At 33.2% G+C, this 11,943-nt stretch overlaps 1 protein-coding gene across 5 annotated transcripts; it reads left to right on the top strand.

Moving 5' to 3' along the window:
- Nucleotides 1-7,638, top strand: LOC107429769 (disease resistance-like protein DSC1). Of its 5 annotated transcripts, XM_048464090.2 has the most exons (7): nt 2-698; nt 1,294-2,419; nt 2,595-2,906; nt 3,009-4,067; nt 4,153-4,962; nt 5,171-6,603; nt 6,703-7,638. In XM_048464090.2, exons 1-5 carry the CDS (start codon nt 184-186, stop codon nt 4,807-4,809), a joined length of 3,669 nt encoding a protein of 1,222 aa, XP_048320047.1. In that variant the 5' UTR covers nt 2-183; the 3' UTR covers nt 4,810-4,962; nt 5,171-6,603; nt 6,703-7,638. The 5 variants fall into 5 exon arrangements, with proteins under 5 accessions (XP_048320049.1, XP_048320047.1, XP_048320046.1 ...); XM_048464092.2 differs by having other exon boundaries at nt 1-698; nt 1,381-2,419; nt 5,171-7,638; XM_048464089.2 differs by having other exon boundaries at nt 5,171-7,638.
- The last annotated feature ends 4,305 nt before the right edge of the window (nt 7,639-11,943 follow it).

Raw genomic sequence — 11,943 nt, 5'->3', positions numbered from 1 at the left:
ATGTTTCTTTAACTTTACCTTTCTTCGCAGAGAGAGAGAGAGAGAGGGAGAGAGAGAGATAGTTCGGAGTTTGGATCTGTCATCTCTAAAAGTGTGTTATACATTCAAAAGCCAGCAAAGAAACTTTAGTTTTCATCGATCAATTACGCTTTTACTCGTTGTTTTGGAGGTTATATTATAAACATGGCTTCTTCTTCTCTTTCTTTGGCAATCCCCCTCAAAGAAAAGCATGAGTTTCAAGAAAAATACGATGTGTTCCTGAGTTTCAGAGGTGAGGACACTCGCAATATATTTGCTAGTTATCTTTATGAAGCTTTATTTGCAAAGCAAATCTTGACTTTCATGGATGATCATGAACTTGAGAGAGGTGATGAAATTTCACCAACACTTCGCAAAGCAATTCAGGAATCCAAGATTTCAATAATAATTTTTTCGAAAAATTATGCTTCATCCACATGGTGTTTGGATGAACTTGTGCATATACTTGAATGCAAGAAAAATTTTGGGCAGACTGTTGTGCCAATCTTTTACGGCATAGATCCATCGGTTGTACGAAAACAGCATGGGAGTTATGAAGTTGCATTTGCTCAACTTGAACAACGTTTCAAGGCCAAGAATGGAATGGAGAAGGTGAAACAATGGAGGGCTGCTTTAACAGAAGCGTCCAATCTATGTGGGTTGGATTCAAAGGATTTTAGGTAAGTTAATTAAGTTCTAGCTAGCCTAATTATTAATCAACGCTTACGAATATAATTACATATGTGTATATATGTGTATATATATATATATATATGTGTATTTAATTACAAGAGACAACCGTTCTGTCTATTTAAAGCCGTGCGAAAAATTTTAAAAAATTTGTGTATCATCATTTCAATGAATTATTGTCCCAAGTTATAAAATACCAATCCTATCTGTATGCTGTCCATGTTATCTTTGCTTGCAGATTTCTCTATATCTTTAAGTTTTGAGAACAAAAATTCTGCATTAATTTTTTATTACTAAATTCCATGTTTTTGTTTTTCTTCAAGTATCTATATTCAGACGACTAATAAATCTCTAAGCTATAATTGAACTTTTTTTTTTTTTTACCTTTGCTGAGCAGCACTTCTCTTAATTATGGATCTAGGGACATCTAAATTAGATAGGGAGTTCAAATACTTAAAGTGAACGCCAACTGAAATCAATAAAATAATGACATATCAACAACTTTTATTTATTTATTTATCATCACTTTATATAGATATGTTAGTTCTATTTACCTTACAACTATTTTTTCTTCCATTTATGTAGGCCTGAGGCCAAGTTAGTTCAAAGAATTGTTGAAGATATTTCATTAAAACTGCCTAAACATGATCTGTCTTCAAATCATGATTTCAGAAGGCATCTTGTTGGAATAGAAAAAAATATCGAGAAAATCGAATCACTATTATGCATTGACCCAACACATGCTCGCATTATAGGTATATGGGGCATGGGAGGCATTGGGAAAACCACCCTTGCTAGTGTTGTATTTCAGAGGTTATCAAATTCTCAGTTTGAAGGTTGCTCTTTTCTTTCCAATGTGAGGGAAGAGTACGCAAGACATGGACCAAATCATTTGAGAAAGAAGCTCCTTTCTGAATTATTAAATATTGATCATGATATTTTAAAGATGGACACTCCATTTGTAGCATCACCTTATATTCTTGGCAAACTCCGTCGGAAGAAGGTACTAATGGTTCTGGATGATGTGGACAGTTCGATCCAATTGGAAGCTTTAGTTGAAGGATATGATCAGCTTGCTCCTGGAAGTAGAATCATTGTTACTACTAGAAATGTCCAAGTGCTCAATAAAGTTGCTGATAATATTTACAAGGTTGAGGGATTAAGGCATATTGAATCTCTTGAGCTCTTCCGTTTGCATGCTTTTGGAAGAAATTCTCCTTCAATGGATGACGAAATACTATTACGAAAGGTGGTGAGTTATGCAGATGGAAATCCATTGGCTCTTAAAGTCTTGGGTTCTTTCCTTAATTCCAAAAGCAAAGAAGAGTGGGAAAGTGCATTAACTAAATTGCAAATATTTCCAAACAAGGACATTACTAATGCTCTAAGGATCAGTTATGAGGGATTAGAAGATAAAGGGATCCAAAGTATATTTCTTGACATTGCATGTCTATTTAATCAGTCTTTCTCTAGAGATCATGCAGAAAGCATGTTAGATGTTGGTGATTCCTTTGTGAAAATAGGAATAAGTGTTCTCATTGATAAGTGTTTAATTGAAAATAATGAAGCTCGAAGAGACAATGAGCTGCGGATGCATGATTTATTGCGCCAAATGGGTCAGACCATTGTTCGTGATGAACATAAAGAGCTTGGTAACCGTAGTAGGTTGTGGGATGCTAAAGATATTTGTGATATACTGGAAAGAAATATGGTAAGTGATTGTGCATTCAATATTTCTTCTAAAAACCATGTAAATCTTGTAACAAACCAAAAACTTTACATACGAAATCATTTCCAACAAGCAAAATTAGATATGTATACACCATTTTTTTTTTTTTTCAAAAATTGAATTTCCTTATATATATCAATTTTTATGTGATTGTTAGGGAACTGAAACAGTTGAAGGGATATCATTCAATATGTCTAAAATCAGCAGAGATGTAAATGTTTGTCGTGCAGCCTTCTCAAAGATGTGCAATCTACGTATCCTCAAAATTTATTGTGACAATATTCATGACAGCAAGTTCAAACTATACCTTCCACAGGGTCTTGATTCTTATCTTTGGGATAGGTTAATATATTTTCAGTGGGATTTGTACCCTTTGAAATCGTTGCCATCACATTTTAATCTCAGAAATCTTGTTGAACTGATACTACGTGGCAGCAATATTCAAAAACTTTGGAATCGTGAAGTTCAGGTATGCTTGGATTTTTAACTTTCTGGTAATAAGCTTAAAGTGTCACTTAGTTTTTATTGTATTAAATGTCAAAGTACATGAATATATACTAAATAATTGTAGCCATTTTTCTACATCCCGTCTCAGGGTCTTCCGGCGTTAAGAAGAATGGATCTTAGTTATTCCAAGCTCCTCACAAAAATACCAGATCTGTCTCAACTGGCTCCAAATCTCGAAAGTATAAATCTTGAATGCTGTAAAAGTTTGGTTCAGGTTCTTCCATCCGTTCAAAGTCTTCACAAGCTTACTAATCTAAATTTGAATGGTTGCTCCAAACTTAGAGAATTTAAAGAGATATCAAGGAGCAGATGGTATTTGGATCTTGTAAAGTGTGGAGGCATTAAGAATTTTCTGAGCACCATTTGTCAGCAGAAGTTGACATTTCTCAAAAGTTTTACAAACAATATTTCGTCTCTCTCCTCACCTGGATCCTATAGTTGCCAAAAGTTTCCAGTGAATTTAACAGTTTTACATTTGCGAAGTTTACCAATAGAAGCAGTGCCCTTATCAATTGTGAGTCTCTCTGGTCTTGTTGAATTAGATATGGGTGAATGCAAAAGACTTAAAAGTCTTCCAACCAGCATTTGCAAGCTGAAATCTCTTGAATCACTAGATCTGCGTTATTGTAGCGAACTTGAAAAGTTTCCCGAAATCTTAGAGCCTATGGAACACTTAACAAATCTTACCATATCCGGAGCAGGGATTAAAGAGTTACCGGAGTCCATTGCTAATCTAATTTCCCTTAAAGCATTGACTGCACAATCTTGCAAGGAAATTGAGTTTCTCCCAAATAAGTTGTGTGATTTAAGGAAACTTACATCTTTGTACCTCGAAGGTTGTTCAAAACTTCAAAAATTGCCTCCCCTTCCACCTGCCTTGTCAGTTTTGGAGGTCAAACAATGTAAGAGCTTGAAATTACTACCAGATCTTCCATTATTTTGTACAGTCGTGGATGCAAGATATTGCACATCACTGGAGAAAATATCAGATTGGAGGACTGCAATCCAAAACATCACTGGAAAATATATTTCAGTACTTGACTTTTTTGGTTGTGGAAAGTTGGATCAGAATACACGCAACACCATCGTCCCTCACAATGCAATTTATAAAATACTTCAATCTGTATGTTTATCTCTCTCCTTAACTAGTTGCTATTTAACAGGTTTTGTTATCCAGGTTCTTAGTTTCCAATTCATATATGGTACAGGTCAATTCAGTTTCTGAAGCCGAACTTTGTTATCCTGGTGACCAAATTCCAAAGTGGTTCAAGAATCAAAATTCGGGGACTTCGCTGAAAATTAAGCTTCCTCCATTTTTGAATAATGATAACTTCTTGGGTTTGGCTTTCTGCGTTGTTCTAGAAGTGAATAAAGAGATACCTTGTGCAGGTGTTAGTATTAATTTTAAACTCAATTTCAAAACCATTGATGATGACTGTCCTGGTGAATTTCATTCAAGTATGTCGGTTACGGCAAACAAATTTTTAGATCATGTGCTCATTATGTATGACTCAAAATGGTCATTGCCGTTGTCGTTGCAACTTAATAGTTGTAGTAGCGAGGCCTCTTTGCATGTTTGGCATTCGTTCTTTGACTATAGTGTTAAGGAAAATTTCAACTTGGGGAGTGAATATTGCGAGATAAAGAAGTGTGGGGTTTGGTTCGTAGACAAGGAAGATGTAGAGAAGTTTAATGCAGAAACTATTCAAAGTAAGAAAAAGAGACAACGCTTTGATAATGAATATTGTTCTGAACCAAGTGCAAGTGGAAGTGATCAATTTGTTCCCTCTGGCTTGCATGATGAAGAAGATCATCATGATGAATCACATCCTACCATTTATTCAAAGAAATTCAGGGTTATGTGATGTCCCTACTCCAGCGGATTGCGATTGCAAACAAACATGTGGAGTTCAGTTGGTGTGAATGGTGAAGATGCAGAGCAACTTGATGCCAAAGACATTGACATAATATCCTAAAATTACTTTGTAGAAAATCAATCATATTCTATGACTGCTGAGGTAAATCAATTTAAAATAAAAAATTTAATTTTACAAGTTAATATTCTTTATTTTCAATATGCAATTTGAGGTGTTTTAGTTTTATTAATTTGTATGCTAAGTTTGCAAATTATAAGGTAATTTCAAAATAAAAGCTCATTTTATTTCATTTGAAATGGTACTGGAAAAAGATAATGCTTATTTGTATTTACTTTTATGGATTTTTCAGTTCCAGGTTATGAAGAAACTCAGTGAGCTATGCAGGCACTTCAACACTTAAAGAAAAGTCCTCACTCTTCCTGTTTTCTGGTTGTGGTATTGGACTTGGGATACCCTGTATGTGTGCATATATCTGTATGAATTTCTTTGAACATTCTTAACTTATCTTCCTGAGTATCATGTTATAGAATGTGTATTGATAGGCTTTCCGTCTTTGGTTTATGGAAAAATTTCTCAAATAATGAAGAAACAGTAAGAAACAGTATTCTTAATTGATTTGCCCCACACCGCTACTTTGGTGCTATTCTCTGCCTCATGGTTGACAAAATATGTTTATGTATAGTTGGTGATCATTTTTGTGTTTGGACATTGTTTAATTGAATGATACAGTTTTCATTTGAGTTTGATAATGTCAATTTGCTATGCATTTGTTCTGCAAAACAGATATGGCCCATGGAAAATGTCCTGCTTTTAAAATTCCATTTATCCTTATATGGAAAAATAAATGGTTCCCTATTGCAAGTCTGCAAAGAGGCCTCAGATTCTTCAAAAATTTGCATGTGAACGTACATGCTATAAGGATAAGCACAACTAAAGCAACAATCACCAGTTTCAGCCTATTCATTATTTTTACTTGCTTTCCTTTTGCACCATTGAAACAGAAATCATCCGAATTCTACAAAATCATATGTATAATCTGTCCGGTTGTCTAAAACTTGATAACTTTCCAGAAATGTTACAGACTACAGAAAACTCGACAGATCTTTGGATAGATGAAACATGGATCAAAAAGTTACTGGAGTCAATTGAAAATCTAGTCTCCCTCAGAGATTTATGCGCATGGACATTGAGTTTCTATTCAATAGCTTGTGTAATTTAAGGAAACTTAAGAGCATAAGCCGCCTATTATGCTCAAAACTTCAAAAATTGCCTCCCCTTTCACCTGCTTTGCTTGCCTTGGCAGTAAGTGGCTGTGAATGATAGGCCATTATAGTTTGTATTGTTCAAATGGTTATACTGTTACAGTTACTTCTATCTTCTTGTTGATATATGTATCATTTCTAGTCAGTTTTCGATCTGCACAGTTTAGGAATACTCATCTGTATTATCAGTAGGATTACTCAAGCTGTATAAATATTGCTTTTGTTCAATAACACGTTGAGTTTTTCCATATTTCTCAAGATCATGTAGTGAGAAGTTTAAATCATTACCAGAGGTTCCATCATTATGTTTTAGGCTGTAATCAAGATGGTGCATTTTATTGGAGAACATATAAATTTGGAGGCCTCCACTCTTAGAAGATGTGATAATTATTAACCATAGTAGTTCTTACAAATTTATTGACTTTTGTGATGGTGAAAAAAATGGATCAAAATACACGCAACAGTATACTCTGATCGTGCAGTAATTAAAATTCTGTCTCGAATAAAATTTGGAAGAACTGTAAGTCCACTTTCTCTTTCTTTCTTTTTTCCTTTAATTAGTTAAGAGATGTTTATAATTTTTCAGGATGTTGATTAATTTCCCATATTCATGATACAGGGCCCAAGTTCTCATGAGTTTTGTTATCCAGGAGATGAAATTCCGAACTGATTCAACTATCAACCATGTGGGACTTCAACGAATATTATGCTTCCTCCATATTGAAATATGACAACTTATTGGGTTTGGCGTTTTATATTGTTCTTGTTCAGAATAAATTTGACCCTGATATACGTCTTGGTAGTGATAGTAAACTCAACTTCAAAACCACCCATGATGAGCTTCTGTACGAATATCATGATTCTTTGGATCTTAAGAAAAATGGGAATGAGGTTGGCTCAGGTCACGTCCTCATGTGGTGTGTCCCAGAACTGACTTTGCGACATTCAGAAGAAATGGTTGGTCTAAATTGGCCGTCTACGTGGAACACTGATGTCTCTTTGCTATAAGGAACATATGGAGAGATTAAGAGTTTAGGGTGATGTCAACAAATTTGGAAGCGAGTATGACGAGATTAAGAAGTTTGGATTTTGGTTTGTATACAAGAAAAATATAGAGAGATTTGAATCGTTTGATGCAGAAACTGGCAGTAAAACTAAGAGATGCTTTGATGGATATTGTGAACCAAGTGTAAGTGAAGCTGTTGGCTCTCATGAGCAAGAAGACGGTGATAAATCACATTCTAAGAAACTCAAGCTTATGTGGCTGTTTAGAAGATGCAGCACACTTGGATGTTGAGGAACAAAGAAAACAGAACAATTTTGTGCTACAGCTCCAGAGATATGCTTGGTGAAAATTATGAAAACAGTCAATATGTAGTTGTTGGCTCTGACCTATGTGGAAGAGGAAAATCCTAAACTAATTCAAAGACTCGTAAATCAATTTAAACTGGGTTCATTTCTTTACAAATTAATGTGTAGAAGTTAACATATATACTCTGTTTTCAACTTGCATTTACAAATTTGAATCTAACTTCAGAAGGAAAGCTCGTTTTCATTTGTTTGGAATGAAACATGCAGAAACAAAACCGAAAAATAAAATAAAGAAATTTATTATTGTTACAAAGTATATTGATGGATTTTTCATGAATATATTGGTGAAAGTTTGTTTATCCACAATTTGGCATGTCTTAATTGAAGGGTGTGAAAAAACTGTGTGAGCTATGCAGCATGAAAACCCTTTGCTTTGAATGAATGCTGTGGTACGTTGGAAAACTTTTCTCTTGTCTATTTTCCCTGATATTGGCTCTGGAATACCCTGTTTGGGTGATATCAGTATTTTGATGGATTTCTTTGATTGCTTAGGAAATGTAAAGAGGCCTTATTTCGTTAAGAGAATGGGCTTATGAAAATCATTAGTATCAACAAACACATAGGAATGACATGTGGGTCAGCTTTGAACTGTTTTATATATCTTATATTTTGTTCCTTCAAAGAATCAATTCTTTCTACAGGGTCTCATCAAATATCTTTCTGCATTAAGTACCACCATTGAGTTAATACATGGACAGCATTGTAACATGAAGCTAAACACTTGGTACCCTCAGATACTTTTCTTTCTATAATATGGTGTGGAACTCTATATATTGGCTCATTTTTACTTTTGACTGATTTTGTTAATGATTTTTTCTTGGCTTTTTCAACAAGTTTTCTTTTGATGAGAAATCACTTGAACTTATGAAACCCAAGTGGAAGTGAATTAGAATAAGACACCCTTTAAGGAATGTTGAGAACCATGTGGAAATGAAGCCGTTGGTTCTCATGACGGAGAAGAAGATGAAACATTGAATCTAAGAAGCTCAAGGTTGTGTGACTGTTTAGAAGATGCAGAGCAATTGGTTGTTGAGGAAACATAAAATAGAAATAATTCCATGCAACATGTAGGAGAAAAAGCTTTGGTGATAAGTATGAAAATTGTTGAAAGTAAACAGAGATCTTCCTTTCTACTTCTTCAGGGTACTCTGTTATACTCTGCCTCTATCAATCTCACCATAAGAAACTAAGATCTTAATGACCATTTCAATATGTACAAATTTTGTTAATCTTAACTTAAGGTCCATTTTAACAACACCTAGCCTGAACATGAGCCTTGTCTAGTTCGTGCCTTTGCACACGTTTTTTCTTTCAAAACTTGAGTATTCTTAGACTTCATTCCAAACAGAACATTATTTATAAAAAGAATCAACAAATTTGGACAATGCTAATTGCCAAAAGCAACCAGTTTCACCCTCCTCGTCTCCATTCTTTAAAATCCCTCTTAACTGATATCTTTCTCTTCTTCATTCTCTAGAAATGTTGAACTCTTTTTCTTGCTTTCTTCAACCAGTTTTCTGTGGATGAGTCCATTGCCACAAACACTAATTACAGAGGATCAGCCAGGGAAAAAACTATCACCAAAGACAAAGAAAGTCATGTTCTTGAGTTTAAGGATTTGGCTTTCGAGATTGTAAAAATCCCATTGAATCGTGTTGGCATTCTGCCCCTCAGCAATGGCAGTACTAGTGTAGTGCTTAAAACTATCCCTGAAGAAGTTTAATTAGTTTTATTTGTACCAATACTTCTTGTCACTAATTGTACTCAAAAGCTGCAGTACTGGATCAATTCTCAGCTGCAGTTTCATTTTTGAATCTTGTTTATATAAACATAACCTGTTTTAGTACTAGTTTCTTTTGTTGCTTTTTTACTATACTGGGCTCTTAACAAACTTTCTTAACTTGTAGTTAATTTATAGTTGGTCTCTCATTATTATGTGTAAAATATATGAACTGGGCAGTCTTGACAAAGCCCGCAGGTATATTACAATATTGGCATGCCTAAGTTAAGCAGTAGTAATTTCCAAACAGATTTGAACTACGTACCACTTGTGCTTGACAGTAAGATTCAATTCTTTAAACTTCCCTTGGTCCTTCAGATTGTGGGGGTTCTTTATCTCATGTATTCTCTCTTATGTTTTTCATATTCTTTAAGTACTCAATTTCCTACAGAAAAAACGCAAATATAAAACAAACTCTCATTTAAAAAAAAAAAAAAAAAGAATAAAAAAAAAAGGGCCAAGTTCATTACTGCAAGATCTGTAAGAAGGCCTCAGAGTATTCTTCAAAAATGTATGTCAAACAGAAATCATATACATATATATATATATATATACGACTCATTCATAATCAAGAGGATCATACTAACATAAAATTATTAATTCAATGCACATATTTTTGGTAGCTAGTTCAATATTGATATTCATATATACACATAAATTGATTCTGTACCGCTTCATTCATTGCTTTTAAGTACTTGCTTGGCTTGAACAAAGTTTTTGTTAGTCCAAAATAAAACAAAGAAAAATTAATAGTTGAGAGACTTTAGTCATACAGAAACCGCCCGGAGGATTATAAAATATAATTCCTTATACATGAGATCACATGATTAGTAAGAAAATAAATATCTTGCACCGACCATTTCATCATTTCTCTCAAAATTCTTTGATCAAAGACGCCTTTTGCTTTTCAGCCTGAGAAAAAAAAAAAAAAAAAAAAAAAACAAAGGCGCTTTAATTTAATTTTTTAGAAAAGGCTGTACCCGCGTGCTAATAATGGATTGTAAAGAAGTTGAATTCTGATAAAGAGAATTAGAGGTTAAGGTCTACCATCAATTACTGATAAAAGAGAATTAGAGGTTAAGTTCTACCATCAATTAGGTCAGGCTCAGCCATTTTTGTGGAAGTATAAAAATAAATTCAATCTCTACCCTTTCAACTTTTTATTTTTCATCAAAGAACTTAAAAGTCTGATCAAAATGACAAATGTTCAAATTCCATCATCCTTTCAATTAAAAGCCGAGTCATATCTATATAGATCAACCTCTATTTTTTTAACCTTTTATTTTTAAAAAAAAAAAAGAAGGAAAAAAGGGCCTTTCGCATCAAAAGTAATCAACCGTACTTTTATCATTACAGTTGAATTACTTTTACTACCCAAAAAAAAAAAAAAAATTGAATCACTTTATTTTAGCTATACTTTATTTTGTTTTATTTTATGTTTATTAATATTTTATTTATTTATTTTTATTCTATGTGGACTATATTTCACACTTAGCATAGAAAGAAGAGCAATAAAAAAATGACACTATCACCCTCAAAATGCCCCAAATGAGACAATTGGCGGCCCCCTTTGCCATGCAAGTTTGATCTGAATTGTACTTGCTTATTTTAACTCTAACTCGATCAAATTTGAATATTTTAAATTTAATTTAATATAATTGGATAGGATTTTCAACAAAGTAAGATCCATACTTTGACCCTTTCTTAAACCACAACAGGAAGTGGGTGAGAGGAAGAGGGGAAAGAAATGTCCAGTCAATAAAGTGATGGCTTTCTAAACCTTCTCCCTTTTCTAATAAATAAGCCCCGCTCTCTAAGGACCCTTCATTAATAAGGAAGGAAATGAAATCCACAAACCACAAGGATATATGGATTCTATGTTTCATCTTTGATGCTATTATTGGAATAATGGGCATATTGATTAGTGGGAATCATCAACTTCATAATGCCTTAATAACCGCTCACATTTTTTTTTTTATCATTATTGAATGCATATTAATACATTTTTTTTGTCATTATGATAAAATTTAAATGATTATTAATTTGATAACATCGGGTTGGGCACTGACTGCATAATTAAATTATTGCCACCTTGAAATTTATTTATTTATTATTTTTTAAAATATTAAAAAGAGCGGATTCCATCTCTAAACCTTTACAAATAAATTGGTAATTTTGCAATTAAGTTGTCGCTGAGGGAACCACATACCCTACTTTTTTCTTTTTATATTTTTTAATATTGACCATATTATAACAAATAAATATACATATATAATTTTCATTTTAATACACATTAGGTAATATTTTTTTTTTTTTGGTTCATATACGCCTTAGGTAATTGAAATAACTCTTTTTACATAACAAGTATCAAATTGAACAAATCCCAAACAAGAGTTATTATTTATAAAATCTGAAACAATAAATTCATTAAAGAAACAAACTATTTAATTAATTTTGATAGAGAATATATATATATATTATACTGAAAGTAGTGAGATTCAAGAGGACATATGATAATAGCTATTTTTCATTTTTTTGTTTTTGATATTAAAGGAAGAAAAATTCGAATTCGGATAATTATCTAAGAAAACAGTAGCTATTACCATTAGATTGCCCCGTAACCTCAAAATGACTGTTTGCAATGTCTTCTTCCGTCGCTGGTTACTCTTCCCCTTGACCCTTTTCTTTTCTTATTTTGATTCCTTTTCT

The sequence above is a fragment of the Ziziphus jujuba genome, chromosome 6 (genome assembly GCF_031755915.1).
Source record: "Ziziphus jujuba cultivar Dongzao chromosome 6, ASM3175591v1".
NCBI lineage: Eukaryota > Viridiplantae > Streptophyta > Magnoliopsida > Rosales > Rhamnaceae > Ziziphus > Ziziphus jujuba.
The sequence above is the reverse complement of the archived record's forward strand: the minus strand, read 5'-3'. Positions and strand labels throughout refer to the sequence as shown.